General features: G+C 47.7%; 2 protein-coding genes and 2 non-coding genes across 5 annotated transcripts; 2 read left to right on the top strand and 2 right to left on the bottom strand.

Annotated features, from left to right (window-relative positions):
* Positions 1-1,795: 1,795 nt before the first annotated feature.
* On the bottom strand, positions 1,796-1,867 carry TRNAP-AGG (transfer RNA proline (anticodon AGG)). Its single transcript has one exon. It is a non-coding gene; the product is annotated as a tRNA-Pro (tRNA).
* A 2,948-nt stretch (positions 1,868-4,815) lies between these two features.
* On the top strand, positions 4,816-7,353 carry LOC123165592 (agamous-like MADS-box protein AGL80). The gene is made up of 4 exons (XM_044583265.1): positions 4,816-5,537; positions 6,200-6,271; positions 6,519-6,565; positions 7,262-7,353. Exons 1-4 carry the CDS (start codon positions 4,816-4,818, stop codon positions 7,351-7,353), a joined length of 933 nt encoding a protein of 310 aa, XP_044439200.1.
* A 1,410-nt stretch (positions 7,354-8,763) lies between these two features.
* Positions 8,764-8,835, bottom strand: TRNAP-AGG (transfer RNA proline (anticodon AGG)). Its single transcript has one exon. It is a non-coding gene; the product is annotated as a tRNA-Pro (tRNA).
* Positions 8,836-11,522: 2,687 nt separating this feature from the next.
* Positions 11,523-16,316, top strand: LOC123168911 (delta(24)-sterol reductase). 2 transcript variants are annotated; one of them, XM_044586775.1, is made up of 3 exons: positions 11,523-11,764; positions 14,100-15,357; positions 15,653-16,316. In XM_044586775.1, the coding sequence occupies exons 2-3, from the start codon at positions 14,116-14,118 to the stop codon at positions 16,094-16,096; spliced, it is 1,686 nt and encodes a 561-aa protein (XP_044442710.1). In that variant the 5' UTR covers positions 11,523-11,764; positions 14,100-14,115; the 3' UTR covers positions 16,097-16,316. The 2 variants fall into 2 exon arrangements, with proteins under 2 accessions (XP_044442710.1, XP_044442709.1); XM_044586774.1 differs by lacking the exon at positions 11,523-11,764 and adding an exon at positions 12,129-12,381.
* The last annotated feature ends 453 nt before the right edge of the window (positions 16,317-16,769 follow it).

Genomic DNA, 16,769 nt, shown 5'->3' with positions numbered 1-16,769 from the left:
TACCCTTTTCTGTATGTGATGAGCTCACTAGGATGGTGAGGGGCTTCTATTGGGGTTCCTCAAATGGTAAACGGAAGGTTCATTGGCGTGCTTGGGATGATTTGTTACAGCCATAGAATAAAGGTGGTGCTAGATTCCGGGATTTCCGTCTGTTCAATCAAGCGTTATTAGCTCGTCAGGCTTGGCGTTTAATTACTAGACCAGAGAGCTTATGTGCACAAGTTCTCAAGGCCAGGTACTATCCAGAAGGGAAACTAGAGGACATTGTTTTTTCTGGGAATGCCTCGTCATCTTGGCAGGCTATTTCTTATGGGCTGGAGCTTTTGAAAAGGGGTTTGGTTTGGAGAGTTGGGAATGGTAGGAGCATACGAGTCTAGCGTGATAATTGGATACCCCGTCTTTTCTCATTCAAACCTATCACGCTTCAGGGCAGATGCCGTATACGTTTTGTGTCTGAATTGTTGAATGCTAATGGTTCTTGGAATATAGGATTGCTACAGGAGTATTTCTTGCCGCCTGATGTGTTGGAAATTATTAAAATTCGAGCTTCGCCCCGGTTGGAAGATGATACACTTGCTTGGGGTCCGGGCAAATATGGTATTTTTACTGTGAAGAGTGCATACCAATTTGCTTTCGATGAAGCTCACAGAACAAATGCAGCGGGATCTAGTTCCAGTCCGGATGGTCGCCGTTCTTGCTGGAACCTTATTTGGTCTTGCGACGTTCCTCCTACAGTTCGAAACTTTGCTTGGAAAGTTGCTACTGATGCTTTGCCGACATGGCAGAAGAAGCACAGTAGGAGTTTGGAGGTTAATGGCCTTTGTCCAATTTGTGTTGTTGAGCCAGAAGATAACTTCCATCCCCTCTGTCGCTGCACTTTTGCTAGAGAATTATGGTCAACAATGTCGGAGGTTTGGTCCTTACCTGACTTGGCTGCTATTAGAAATACAGGTAAGGAATGGCTGCTTCAAGTCCTTGACCCATTGCTAGAAATCGAGAGGTCCATGCTTCTTATGACTTTGTGGAGAATTTGGCACATCCGTAACAAAGTGATACACCATAAACCTGCGCCCCCAATGGAAGCGCCCAGGAGGTATTTTGTGAGTTACCTTGATTCCTTGGTTGGACTTCAAATTGATCTATCTTCTGATCCGAGCAAAGGGAAGTCCTTAGTTACATATGACAGGCCACTTCAAAATTCACATATTCGAATAGTTGAGAGCACTCTTGTCAAATGGTGTCCCCCTATGGCGGGTTGGGTGAAATTGAATACTGATGGGTCCTTTGCAGAAAATGGTACGGCTGGTGCGGGGATGGTGCTGCGAGATGATAGAGGTAATGTCATCTACTCGGCTTGCAGGGAGCTTTTTTCATGCCGAGAAATTCTTGAGGCTGAGTTGTGTGCTTGCATGGAAGGCTTGTCTTTTGCAATTCAGAGAAGCGACTTGCCGATCATTATTGAGATGGACTCGATTGTTGCAGTTAAGCTGATTCAAGCGATGGATACTGATAGATCGATCTACTCTTCTTTAGTTAAAGAAATTAGACACCTGATGTCTTTTCGTGATTCTTGTATTACTCATATAAATCATATGCAAAATAAGGTTAGCGATAGCTTAGCAAAGTTTGCTGGACAAGAGGGCAGAACAATGACCTGGGTTGGGTCAGGCCCATCAGTTTCTTTAGAGCTAGCCGAGGCTGATTGTAAGGACAATGAAATTTGAGTAATACAAAGATTTTACCTGCAAAAAAAATCTACTAATATGTAAAAGATGGTAAAAAAAAGGGAAAATTGGGGGCATTCCGAGAATTGAACTCGGGACCTCTCGCACCCTAAGCGAGAATCATACCACTAGACCAAATGCCCTTTCATGTGAAAATTTCCGAACGAAATTATTTAGATATATGATAGGGTCAACAAGATGGAGTCAACTCTTAAGCACGCGCACGTGCCCTCATCCACCAGCTAGCTAACTCGATCGATTAATTTCATGTTGCGCTACACACCTGGTCTCGTCGATCCCACCCATAACTACGGCCGGAGCGAGATGCCGATGCGATCGATCCACCGTTGGCAGCTAGCATCCAGGACTAATTTGTTTTCTGGATAAGTTGTGATTAATCAAGTACAGTAGCGATTTGAATCTGGGACGGCGTACGTTCACCCCCCATCCACATCGATCCATCTCTATCGTCACATGCCATGCGCAAATATAGCTGCTTGACAAATGCCAATGCCTCCTCCATAGCCGTTTCATCAAATCGAATCTGATTAACTAGTGTACCTAACTGCATCGGTCGATCGTCCTTGCATAGCACACACATTCCCTAGCTAGCTAAAAAAAAACTTATATATTTAGGAATGGAGGGAGTACAATATACGCTGTAGCCAGACCAGTCCCATTCGCCCATGCCGCCTGCCTAACGGCCTCTCCACCGTTCGATAATGCTCATCACTCACAAGTGATCAATGGCTCAGCAATGATGAGGGGTCAGTGTTATTCGGATTTCTAGTAGTGAGGTGTGTGCCAGCTCAGGAGTAAATCGCACAAAACAACACTACGCTACATTTTTTGACTGTCTTGAGTAATCTTTTTGCAAAAAACACTAATCGGCGGATTTGGCTCTGTTAATTGCGTTTATGACAGATGAGGCCCACTATTCAGGCTGACGTGGCAACAATTTCTCACACCGTTACGTTGACTTGTTTTGCTGGATGTGGGGCCGCTTGTCAGTGTAATACTACCTTTCTTTTCCCTAGTTCTCCTCTCCACTAATTTCTCTCTCTCTCTCTCTCTCTCTCTCTCCCCCCCGTCGGACCCGTGCCATGGAGCTCCATGGCGGAGCGCCACCGCCGCCCAGCGCCATAGCATCGGAACTCTGCGACCATCGCCGCCGTTAGCCCGCCCTGCCTAGATCCGGCAAGAAGCGAGCCGCTGCTACCATCCGCTTCTGCACTTCAGATCCACACGGCAACGGCGGCAACGACCTTTGCCTCGGCCGGGGGCGGGACGGGCTCCGCGCGGCAATGGCTATGGTGGCCTCTGCCCCGGCTGGAGGCGGGACGGGAGGCGGGCCTCGTGCGCAACATGCTGTGGGCACGGCCGCGTCCACTGGTGGCCCTCGTCGTCTCGTCCGATCCATCAAGCCCAGCAGCACGAGGACAGCAACGGCCGCCTGGGGATCAGCCTCAGCAAGGCCTTGCCTGAGGCCGTTGTCCGGGCCCTCAACGCAGCCACGGCGGCGGCGGCCTCAGCCTCGGCTGGCGGCGGGACAGGCCGGTGCGTTCGCGCCCGCGCCTTGTGCGTTGATCTGGGTGGTGAAGATAAGACGAACCGGATTTGTTTTTCTTTTTCTTTCAATGACAAGTGGACCCCACAGGACTCCACATGATGATTAACATTACCAAACGTCGCCGTTTCATATGAGACGTTAAGGGTGCGTTTGGATCCCAGGCAAAATCAGTTATAGCCTTGCCAGGCTAGAGAACCTGTTTGGTATATCTCATAAAGTATCGCTTTTGACGGCAAGTTAGCCTCGCGGGGTAAGGAAATCCTTGCCGGCTTGGGAGAGCCGATTTGGCTAGCTCTCAACGGCAAGACACATCACGCAAAAAAAAAAGAAACTGCTCTGAGCCAAACGTGCAGCCAGGCAAAGTCAGCAAAGCTGACCTGCGCTAGCTGGGCTATCTAGGCTATGGCCCGTCGAGGCATGAAAACCAAACGCATCCTAAGTGGTGCCATGTCGGCCTGATTAGCGGGCCCCATATGTCATAAACGCAATCAACAGAGCCAAATCCGCCGATCAGTGGTTTTTGCAAAAAGATTACTCAAGACGTGGTGTTTTCTGTTGAAAAAATATAGCATGGTGTTTTCTGCAAACCTAGCCTTCAAAGTGGTGGTTTTGTGCAATTTACTCGTCAGCGCAGTATCTTGGACGTGTTCATAGGAGTAGGATGTGTGTGGGTGAGTTTATATGGGGGGGTGTGTGTGTGTGTCTTCCTGGATATTTCACAGTTTTATTATCAAAGTCATTGCAATCTTTTTCATTTGTTTTATATGTTCTTTTGTAGCGCACAAACATACCAACTTATGTTGTTTTGTTTGTCGTATCTTAGTCAACCACAACTAATCAAACGTGGCAAGTTTTTGATACATGAAATGGATTCTTTCTTTTTCACGTTTTTCTGAGCTTGTTATGTTGTTATCTGGTTGGTGAAAGACATAGAAAAATCATAGTAATATGAGAGTTAGTATGATAGGATTTGAGCCTGTTTATGTTTTCTTTTTCCTCCGAGCTTTTTTGTTCCTTCCAGCGATGTGCTTTTTGTGCGAGTATTTTTTACTAGTTTGATACAAAATAGTGCATTTGTTCGGTCTAAATGATACGAGCAAGGTTTGTGTTCGGCCCATTCATTTGCATGGCTTGATGGGCTTAGAGGGATGGCATGTGTAGCATGTGAAGCATTCGAGCGCGAACGGACGCATCACGTGGAAACCATTAGAGCGTGTATGATATATCTCGATCCCGTGATACAGGGGGGGCGGTCATCGCTACCGCTCCCAATTTAGTAGGTTTAAATGGACGCCAAATTTACAAATAGATACAATTAAGGTCGGATCGAAGATCTGTTAGATATTCGATCACGTTCACGGGTACTAAATAAGGAAATCTTCTCGGTACCCGTCACAGCAATCTCTTACCATATCATGAAATTATTCCCTAGGCGATTCATCCACTATAAATCCACCCCTCCTCCCTCGCCGAAACCAGCAACTTTCCTTCCCTTCGCTGGTTTTATCCCTTTTGCCAGCAATGGCTCGCAAGAAGGTGGCTCGCAAGGCGACCCTCCAGTACATCCCCAATGACTCGACCCGGCGCAATAGATTCAAGAAGCGCCTCAAGGGCCTGATGAAGAAGGCGGACGAACTAGCCGTCCTGTGCGATGCCAAGACCTGCGTATTGGTGTACGATGAGGGCAAGGCAGCGCCGAAGGTGTTCCCTTCCCAGGCCGAGGCGGTGGGTATCCTGAATCAATTCAAAAGCATGCCGGAGTTGGGGCGCTGCAAGGAGGTGATGAACCAGAAGCGTTTCATTAGCAAGCGCATTGACAAGCTCCGGGAACAGGTCGACAGGACCCGTCGCGAGTGCGAGGACGGCGAGATCAGGTCCCTCCTTCACAAAACCATGCATGGCGACCTCTCGGGCCTCGTTGGCCTCAACATCGAGGAGCTCACCAAAGTTGGCTACAAGGTGGACGTGCTTCTCAAGAGCATTAGCGAACGCATGGCAAAAATCCATTCTCAGGCGCCGCCGCCAGCTCCATGTGTCGCCACTGGCAGCATAGACATGGGGTCTCCCGCGTTGTATCCGGCACCACCTCAGCAGGAGAGCCGACTTGACATGGTGAGCTCCGGAGGGGACCTCGACACCCTGGTCTATGGTGGCTACGCCAGCGCCAACTTCTCTAGCAGTGGTATGATGATGCAGATGCAGTCCATTGATATGGGGTTCGGTTCGAGTCCTTTCCCTCCCATGTAAGCCAGGAGGCCAGCTACATGTGCCGATCTCATCTCGTTTTTATTTGGTTTTGGTGGTTAGGATGAGACATTCAGTTCATTTCTTGAAATTGTTATATCCATCTATGTGCGTCGTTGTATTCATGCATCGTGTTCTTTGAGCCAAATCATAATTAATTCCAATGTAATCGTTGAAATTGTTATTCAGTTGATCTCTTCCCTAGGTTGTTTGTTTGATCTCTGTTGTTTAGTTGGTCGTAAATCTTGAGTTGCACTTTTTTTTGTGTCAGCACCATATTTTCTCAGGCATAATTGCACCAACTACGTGCTAGACAATTGCTTGATTGCTGAACCTTGGTCGTGTGTTGGGAGATCTAATGTTGGGGCCTTTAATTTCATGCTATTTTTGGTGTATGTTTTTTTGGGGGATAGAAACGAGTTGAAGATTCGTTCTCCTAGGGCCAGCTAAATGTGATGGGTGATTAATATTTTCCTGGATATATATTTGTAAATTAATTACCTTTTGTGACTTAATTACATGATGACAGCTTGCCACACACAAATTTCAGAAATAGCGATGCCCTACATTGTGCTCTCCTTAGTTGTAGTCATATTCTTTATTTTTCAGACCATCCTCCTTTGTGCTCTCCTTAATTGGAGTCATGTTCTCTGTTCTTCAGACCGTCCTTCGTTCTTCAGAACCACAAGATGACAACATTTGCTCATCAAGAGGACATCGTGGCCGATCCAAGGTGACAAGGAGACATGCTCCTCAACAACATCGACGAACGCATGGCACAAATCCATTCCCAGGCGCCGCCGCCAGCTCCATGCGTCACCACTGGCAGCATATATAGACACGGGTCTCCCACGCTCTTTGTGGCACCATCTCAGCAGCATGAGGTTGGCTTGACATGGTGAGCTCCAGAGGGGACCTCGACACCCTCATCACAGTGGCTATGTCGTGCCAACTTCTCTGGCAGTGATATGATGATGCAGATGCAGTCCTTCGATTTGGGGTTTGGTTCGAGCTCTTTTTCTCCCACGTAAGCCAGGAGGCCAGCTACGTGTGTCGATCCCGTCTTATTTTTTATTTAGCTTTGGTGGTTAAGACGAGGCATTCAGTTAATTTCTTGAAATTGTTATATTCATCCATGTACGTCGTTGTATTCATCGTGCTCTTTGAGCCAAGTCATTTTCAATTCTAATGCAGTCATTCTGTTGATCTCTTACCTATGTGGTTTGTTTGATCTTTGTTGTTTAGTTTTTTGTAAATCTCAAACCGCACCTTTTTTTGTCGGCATCGTGTTTTCTCAAGCATACTTGCACAACTACGTGCTAGACAATTGCTTGATTGTTGATATGGTTGAAAGAAAGAACCTAGGTTGTGTATTGGGAGATCTAATGTTGGCGGCTTTAATTTCATGGTAATTTTGGTGAACGTTTTTTGGGATAGAAACGAGTTGAAGATCCGTTCTCTTGGAGCCGGCTAAATCTGAAGGATGATTAATATTTGCCTGGATAAATATTTGTGAATTAAATACCTTTTGTGACTTAATATTTGTGAATTAAATCTGATGGATGATTAATATTTGCCTGGATAAATATTTGTGAATTAAATACCTTTTGTGACTTGACGGCAGCTCGCCACATGCAAACATTGGAACTATCGATGCTCTCTGTTGTGCTCTCCTTAGTTGGAGTCATATTATCTATTCTTCAAAATGTCCTTCGTTGTTCAGACGCACAGCAGGACCACATTTTCTTCATCATGTGCGTCCGTGGTCATCTTGCTCGTCAAGACAACATCATGGCGGCGTGGCCAAGGATCTGAGGAGACATGGAGGACTCGCTCGCCTTCATGTTGGTGGTAGCCGAAATTCTGACTCGGTCAGGAGTTTCTCGGCACCTCTGCTTCCCATCAGTCCTCATCCTCTCGCTGATGTGACCTCCTTTAGCATGTAAGTTTGAGATTATGAGCTATTTCCATGATGTGTTGTGGTGTGAACAAGGTTATTTTTTGTTTCAAGATTTCCATAACAGACCAGTTACCGGATTTTCCGTTGCTTCCTGATAAAAAGAGTTACCATTCTAATTTTTCTAAATTTGAACATAAAAAAAGGGTCAAATAACATCCATATGTTACTTCTAACTTGTAGCATCCCATGGTGTCGTATTATCGATCCTTCATGTGCGTGTCATAGTCCTATTATCGAATCCCATCCACCTCATGTTTTTTTGCAATGCTCTCCGCCCATCTCTCTCTCTCTCTCTCTCTCTCTCTCTCTCTCTCTCTAGAGTACTGGCCCTTCGTGGTTTAGAAAGGGGGAAAACTAGGTATATAGTAGAATTTGAACCGGTAACCTGTGTGAAGAGACGAGCAGCACTGACAGCATGGCCAGGCGCATTTTTTGCAGCTAATAGAGCCACAAACATATATATTGTAAATCAAAAAATGAATGTGAAATTTGTTTGAACTTTTCAAATGGTAAATACCACAATTTCCAAGATTTTTTGGAAACCGGCTCTTCTGGTCCCTACCGACAGAAAAGAAGGGTATCGAAATAAAAAAAACTTGGGTGGTACATAGCAGTTGCATATTGAGTGGAAAGCCGGGCTTTAACTAACCAGAACGTCAAATGTGATAGACTCAATCAATCGACACTATATAAGATTATTTGACGCCTTTTTTTTGTCCATCTTGCTCTCGAACAACTAAGTCTTATGTCGATCTATTGTGATTCGTAGATGTAGAGCAGGAGATGTCTACATCATGTTGATGTTTTAACTCGGTTGGAAGTGAAAGTGTGACTTGGTGAGACAATGATGAGGTATGTATAGTTGAGGGGAAAAGGCTCTTGAAAAGGGAAATATTGTGCGGGACTGAGTTTAAAAAATCGATCTCAGTCATATATCTATGTTGGTGTGTGTGGTGTACGTGTTGTTCTCGAAAATATCTCCTTTTAATTGGCGACTATCAAATAGATCAGAAAATGTTACGAGATTTAGATTAAAAAAGAGTCTATGTGAGCCGATTATCTTTATAGTAGGTAGTACACTACTTTTTTTAGAACCAATAGGTACACTGAATTGAATAGCTTTTTTGTGGCTTTTGGCCTTTTCACACAAAAAAATATATTAAGTAAGAATATTAATATTTGTTTTCTAAGTGTTGCCTGCCTTCTAAGTCACAAAAAAAATCTACCATATGTGAAAATGGTAAAAAAAAAAACAGCAAAAAAGAGGGGCATTCCGAGAATTGAACTCGGGACCTCTCGCACCCTAAGCGAGAATCATACCACTAGACCAAATGCCCTTTGATGATGAGCTTTTCCAAATGTTCCATCTTATTGGACTACTAGAATAAATAGATACATGGGTGAGTAGCAATTGCAAGACGATCTGAATCTGAGATGGAGTCAACTACTCTCATGTCGATCTGGCCATCACGTGAGCATCCATGGCATTGGCATTGGCATGCTCTTGCAGTGAACGATGGCATGCATATATAGCATGAAGGACGAAACACAATTTGGATGGATCGGCTCGCGCCTCACGCGGGAGCTTAAACAAGTAGCAGGAGTGCCTAGGAACCGATTAACAGCTAGCTCTTGTAATTAAGTAGTAGTGGCAGTAGTAGTAGTAGTAGGTAGCGATCTCCGAATCTGATCCATGTGGACCGTCACATGCCATGCGCATAGCTGCTTGCCGATGTCTCCCCTGTTCCTGTTTGATCAAATGCGTCGATGGTGGTTTTGTTTAGGAGTACTCTGTTATCATCGTATAAGTATGCAGTTTTACAGGTGTGTTGGTGTTTGTTTTTTTAGGTGTGTTGGTGTTTGTATCCCTGCAGGCGCAAGCATGTTTTGTCCTGTTGGCGATGGATGCATGTGATGTGCATGTGGCATCCGCTCGCGTCCATTGGATCCGCATGCGCCGCTGCTGTCTGCCAAGGAAAAATAAAAAAATAAATACATGCCAAAGTCCACCCTTTGGGGAGTGCAGAGCACAAAATGATCCCTGCTAGTGCTAGTAGAAATTTGTAACACAATCTAACATTTTTCGTGCAATTTCCAAAGTCCATGCATGGCGTTGCTGATGCACTGTGCAATGACAACGCAATAGACCTTGTTGCCACAGTTTTATGCGGGGTCATTTTCCTTCCGCTCAACTCCCTCCAAACAGTGGTTTTGGGCCGCGGCCGTGGTGTACGTTGGCCGGCCGGCTGCCGCTTTCCGTCGGGCCCGTACGTGCCCAGTTGACGCGGCAGATCAGGCCGGTCGTCGATGTCGCCGTGGTGCGACCGTCGGATCGGATCAGACCCACCCACCCACCCACGCTCCTGCTGGACCATGCTCCGGTCAGTCGGTGTCCATCGTGCCAGATGAGACGAGACGACAAGAACCAAACCTTCAGATGCGATCCAAAATATCTCATCGCGTCCGAGATGAGCTGAGGTGATTTTCTGGACGCGCGGGGCATGCATGCCAACGGGTAGGTTGGCTGACGCACACCACGCACGCGTCGTGGCGGTCCCACCCTCCATGCCTCCATCTCCTCCACTTGCACTTGCCGGTATTTCTTTTTTGAGTTATTGATATTTTTTAAGTAGCTACCCGCTTATTTCAAGGGCCGTTTTCGGTGTGCGCGGCCGTGGATTCACGACTTTTCGGTCCGCATCACGCAAATTTTGAGCTCGACACGCAGCCAAACACAGCGCAACAATAGTCTCATCCTTTTCTTTTATTTTTTGAAAACTTCCATGTCCATCTTCAATTATGGCAATGCTCTACAGCGAAATACAGTAAATAATAAAAATTACATCTTGATCCGCCGACCACCTAGCCGAAAGCGCGCCGCCGCCGTCGCCCCTCCCTCGCCGGAACCGGGCAGAACTTGCTGTGGTAGACAGTCGGGGAGTCGTCGTGAAATTCCGCATGAGGGCACATCAAGTTTTAAGGTTTTTTAGTTTCTAAAACTTACGATCTTGTCGTTCTCGATCATACTACCATGTTTCGGCAGTTGAAACTCGTCAGGTTTGAAGAGCTCATCGAATCATATTCGAAATGGGTCTTATTTTGAAAGCCCTCTTCGGAACAAACACGGATATGCATACGTAAGTTAATTCAAACTTTTATTCGTAAAAAAAAAGAAGTTAATTCAAACTTTTGATTTGGAAGATATATAAGAGATTGAAATCCAAAACCAAAAGAAAGAAATGGGTTGGAGCCGAGCCGTATTCAACTCCGGTTCAAAAGGGATATGTATGTGAAAACAAAACACAGACGTGTGTGGTGCCAACGGAGTTGAGCGGAGCTTGGCGCTCGCTGACACCGCGCACACGCGAGCGGTCGTCCCGTCCGGTAGCCGGTTGCCCACCTTTGTAATAATAAAACGTCGCCATTTGTCTCTACTCGTGCGTTGTGTTTCTCCTTAATAATTACGTATTTCCAACAGCTTTTGAGTGGGGTAGTAGGAGTACTCGAGTAGTATTTGGCAAAACTATGGGCCGATTAAATCCGACAAGCCGGCATCATTTTTTATACAAGGCCACAAACCCATATTACAGGTAGGAATTAATGGCCACTTAAGCCAGTGTTGCAAACTAGTCTTTTGTCCTCGCTTGACGTGTTAATCAATGTGTATTTTTCTCTCCAACGCATAACAAGGCAACTCTCTCACTCCTCCTTGGTTGATTAATTCGGTGCATCCAAACCAACCTTCTCACCCCCGCAATAATGACATGGGGTATTAATGTCTAGTATGAGGCAAAACCTCATCAATTTTTTTTATCTCGATTGGTGCTAGTGGCCTTGTGTAGCTGCAAATTGTAATTTTGATAGTAGCCCTAAAAAATGCAGCTATGTATCTATTATGTCCCCAACCGAAAAAGAAATGGAACATACGCTAACAGAAGAAGGTCAAGGAGATTGGCCCCGGTTCAAACTCAAACGCTTCTGTTTAGTACTACTAGTAGGTAGTAGCGTAGGAGGAGCAATAATTGAGCAGGGTAGTGCAGGATGGATGGACGGATCGAGATCGCAACTCATCTCATCTCATCTGTTGCATGTACGCCCGCCCACATGCCCATGCGCCTGCTTGCCCCTGATCTGATCTGATCTGATGCCGATCTGTTCTCTTGCACCCATCTGATTCCTGTAGACCGTTTAAAACCCCCGGCCGCGCCCCGGCATTCGCAGCTCGCTCCAGGCTGCGCGGCTCACCTTCCCTCCGGCCGGACCAAGGTTTGTTGGAAACACCGCCCCCTCCTCCTCCTCTTCTTCTTCTTCTTCTTCTTCTTCTTCTTCAGTTTCAATTTGCTCGCTTATACGCGCACCAGTCATGTCATTGGTACTTTCTTGGGTTCCTTGTTCAGTTTTCCTTCCTTGCCTAGAAGCTTGTGAATTTGTGATGATGCGTGAACGCGCGCGGCGGTAACTGATGCGTCACGTGAATGCCGTGCGCGTATGCCGCCGGAAATTAGTGCTGCTGTCCTCCTCCTTTTTTACGGTTCCGTCGTCTTCCTCTCCTCTGGCCTTTGGTTTCCTCTGTTTTCCCCGCCCGTGCAGCCGCTGCTGTTGTTGTATAGGGAGAGACGGGAGATGAGTATAGATCCGGTCTTCCAACTAGGTTCATCTAGAAATGTCCTTGTAGGGGCAGTTTCGCCAGACGTCGTTAGTAGAATAGAAGATGACAAATGGAAAGAGGGCATGGGAGTAAATGCGCGTCGCCCACCAACCCCAAAACCTCCTCTCCTCTGCTCTCTACTCTAGTCTAATCCCCGTACTCCCAAACCCACGCTCCAAATAGCCCCTTGGAGCGGGGGATCTGCTCTGCTCTCCTCTCCGTCTTCACTCCCCGGGTAAGCAGCTCCGCCCTGCCTTTCTTCCTTCCTCTGCTTCGATGGATTCATTGCTGCATGCTCCTCCTCCTTCTTTCATCTGCTCTGCTGTGACCCGTCACCGTGAGCGGATCCAATCCTCCATACCCCCCAGGTTTCCAGATTCGCTGCATCCTGCCAATCCCGCGCGGGCGCACCAAAGGAGCAAACCCAGATTTCTTTGCTCTTCTTGTTCTTCGCTGGATCTATCATTTCTAAGGCAGGAGTAGGATTCTACGACTAGGTTGCTGCTGCTGTTATTGTTGTTGTTGTTGTTGTTGTTGTTGAGATGATTAAACTGTTTGTTTACCCTAGTGTCAAATTCTCACATAGTAGAATACAGATCTGTCCGTCCTGCACCTGGTTTTCTCTATTCACACAATCCTGCTCAGGTTGCTGCTCGCATGCATCACTTCTATCTGGTGTGATCTGGTCTGCTGGGTGCCCACCTAATTCACCCCACAGCCCGGATGCTCATCCCAGTCTTCTTCTGTAATGAACTGATCTTTTTTTTTTTTTGGTTTTGTTTGTCAGTACAGCTCTAGGATATTCAGTCAATGTTTGCCCCTCCTTACCATGTTACCTGTTATAGGATTACTAATTTTGGCAGCCAGCGCATGAGTTCTCCGCGGATCTAGATCCATCCGTATAAGCTCTAGCAGTACCATATATACACTTCTTGCATGTGCATCGCAGCTGCACAAATCTGGCTAAACTAGCGCCAGGTGCAGTGCAAGTCGATGTGGCATTTTCACATGTGAAATTCTGAATGTCAGATAGTATCCGTGCTAGGAATCCAAGGCGATGCAGCATTTTTACTTACGCTGCAACTCTGAATGTTAGATAGTACCGGTGTTAGGAGCTAAAGATGATGGTGCAGTGTCGGTGTAGGTTTTGACATGTGACAGGAGGTGTTAGGAATTACTTATGGTCGTGCTTGTACTACTTCTCATGGAATTACTCATGTCATGCCCAGTTCCTTGGCAGCTAGGTTGCTCTGCCTGTGAATGATAAGTGTCTGTTACCCTCTACATGTTGATCCAGTTTGTGCAAAGAATATGCTCCATGTTAGATGTAACTGCATCGTTTTCACCTAACATCATGTGGCGATTAAAAATAGGATAGGGATGGATGCGTCTTGGCAACCACGAGAAAAAGACTACTCTGCTTTGTTATGTTTCGCCTTTCCCATTTACGATTTAACCCTAGTACGCTTCCCTGTTACTCTTGTACCATCATGGCTCAGCTAACATTACTGATGTGACGATGCCCAATGGCCTGGCAGCTGCATTGCCCCTGTCCGTGACAGCATCTGTTTGTGTAATAGGATATGCTCATCCATGTTGCTGCACTTAATTTCTTAACATTATATGACAGTTAAAAATTAAAAATGGAACTGATACAGCCATAGGGTCAATATATGTCTTTGGGGGCCATGACAATGCTACTGTTCTGTTCTTCTTTTCAGCCTCGCCTGTGTATAATTATTTCTTCCTGATATGCTTCGCTTTTAAACTGTACTATACATGGTAAAATGGAATTGGGATGTTTGTGTCCTGATAGTCATGAGAATATGTTACTGCTGCTTTTGTTATTTTTCGCCTTTCCCGTGTACAGTTTATCTCTGATATGCTTCACTGTTACTGTTATATCATCAATCATGGCTCAGCTAACATCTCTTTGTACTCTTTTCATTTCAGAAGTCAGCCTCCAGCCATGGCGGATCTGCAGACGCCGCTGGTGCGACCAAAGAGGAAGAAGGTGCTGGTGGACTACCTGGTGCAGTTCCGATGGATCCTCGTCATCTTCGTGGTGCTTCCGGCCTCGGCGCTCATCTACTTCAACATCTACCTGGGCGACATGTGGTCCGCCATGAAGTCGGAGAAGAAGCGGCAGAAGGAGCACGAGGACAACGTGCAGAAGGTCGTGAAGCGGCTCAAGCAGCGCAACCCCAAGAAGGACGGCCTCGTCTGCACGGCCAGGAAGCCGTGGATCGCCGTCGGCATGCGCAACGTCGACTACAAGCGTGTCAGGCACTTCGAGGTCGACCTCTCTGCCTTCAGGAACATCCTTGAGATCGACCCCGAGAGGATGGTCGCCAAGGTCGAGCCGCTCGTCAACATGGGCCAGATATCCAGGGCCACCTGCCCCATGAACCTCTCCCTCGCTGTGGTGGCGGAGCTCGATGACCTCACCGTCGGCGGCCTCATCAACGGCTACGGCATCGAGGGGAGCTCTCACATCTACGGGCTCTTCTCCGACACGGTGGTCGCGCTGGAGATCGTCCTGGCTGACGGCCGGGTCGTCCGAGCCACCAAGGACAACGAGTACTCCGACCTCTTCTACGGCGTGCCCTGGTCGCAGGGCACTCTCGGGTTCCTTGTTTCAGCTGAGATCAAGCTCATCCCCATCAAGGAGTACATGAGGCTCACCTACACCCCGGTGAAGGGCCCCCTGAAGGAGGTGGCGCAGGCGTACGCCGACGCCGTCGCGCCGAGGGACGGCGACCCCGCAAAGGTCCCCGACTTCGTGGAAGGGATGGTGTACTCCGCGACGGAGGGCGTGATGATGACCGGCGTGTACGCGTCCAAGGAGGAGGCCAAGAAGAAGGGCAACAAGATCAACAGCGTGGGGTGGTGGTTCAAGCCATGGTTCTACCAGCACGCGCAGACGGCGCTGAAGAAGGGCGAGTTCGTGGAGTACATCCCGACGAGGGAGTACTACCACAGGCACACCCGGTGCCTGTACTGGGAGGGGAAGCTCATCCTGCCCTTCGGCGACCAGTTCTGGTTCAGGTTCCTCTTCGGCTGGCTGATGCCGCCCAAGGTGTCCCTGCTCAAGGCCACCCAGGGCGATGCCATCAGGAACTACTACCATGACAACCATGTGATCCAGGACATGCTGGTGCCCCTGTACAAGGTTGGAGACGCCCTCGAGTTCGTCCACCACGAAATGGAGGTACGTTCCTCTTCTGTTCTGCGTGACATTCATGCAGATATGCTTGCATCAAGTCTTTTAGCTAGGAATTTGCTATGAATTCATATTCTTCCCCTTTTGTTGCTTACTCTGAATGCTCACTGAATATTGATACAGTAGGTAGTACCTAATTTTGCTGCTTGTGCTCACTGAATGTTGGTATGGTAATTAATAGGCGCCTGATATTGCTGCTAATATTAGTCTGAAAGTAGGAAAGAATGTTGTTGGTTCACCGAGTGAAACTGAAGAACGTGTCTGTGTTATAACATAACAACAGGTGTACCCGTTGTGGCTGTGCCCTCACCGGCTGTTCAAGCTGCCGGTGAAGACGATGATCTACCCGGAGCCGGGGTTCGAGCACCAGCAGCGGCAGGGGGACACGAGCTACGCGCAGATGTTCACGGACGTGGGGGTGTACTACACGCCGGCGTGCATCTTCCGCGGGGAGGAGTTCGACGGGGCGGAGTCGGTGAAGCGGCTGGAGCAGTGGCTGATCGAGAACCACAGCTACCAGCCGCAGTACGCGGTGACGGAGCTGAACGAGAAGGACTTCTGGCGCATGTTCGACGCGTCGCACTACGAGCACTGCCGGCACAAGTACGGCGCCGTGGGCACCTTCATGAGCGTCTACTACAAGAGCAAGAAGGGGCGCAAGTCCGAGAAGGAGGTGCAGGAGGCCGAGGCCGCCATCCTGGAGCCCGCCTACGCCGACGAGGCCTAGTCGTGTTGTCTCGCTGCTGGTTTCGGTCTTGAGTCGGCGGAACTCCTCCGATCCTGGATTAATTGGTTCCCTTTTGCTTGGTTGCTTATTATTAATAAGTAGAACTTGATGGATCGTGTAGCGTTGATTCGTACCCCCCCTTTATGTTGATGGGATTTAATTGCTTACAACTTAAAATCAGGCAGATGTGTATGTGGGAATAATATTGTGCTTTGTGCTTTGTGCTTTGTGCTTTGTGGCGTGTGTCCGTGCCCGGGTTCTGTGCACCAAGCTGAGAACCTGAGTGCTGCTGGGATGTGCTCCTGCTAGTGAGTAGGCAATGGGGCTGTGCTCATGAGACGGGTGTGTTTGTGGCTTGTGCGTTGGTTTCAGTTGAGTGCCAACAAGTTTGCAGTGACACCGAGCTTGCAGGATATGGAAGGTGAAGTAGTGATTCGGAGATGAAAGTTGAAAGAAAAATAACGGCTCTGTGGGTGAGCAGTAATGTGCTTGTGCTTGATTGCCGGGTGAGTCAAGTGAAGAATTTATTCTGGGATAGAAATTCAAAGATAAAACTAGCATTGTGCTTGCCTCTGCCTGTGTGGGACCGACCAAAAGTGACCGTCCATCCTTTGTACGTACCTTGTGTGCTGCGGCTGCATGTGAGGGAGGGACATGCGATGCACATCAGCAC

Source organism: Triticum aestivum, chromosome 7D (genome assembly GCF_018294505.1).
Source record: "Triticum aestivum cultivar Chinese Spring chromosome 7D, IWGSC CS RefSeq v2.1, whole genome shotgun sequence".
Classification (NCBI taxonomy): Eukaryota; Viridiplantae; Streptophyta; class Magnoliopsida; order Poales; family Poaceae; genus Triticum; species Triticum aestivum.
This window is presented reverse-complemented; position numbering and strand designations above follow the sequence as displayed.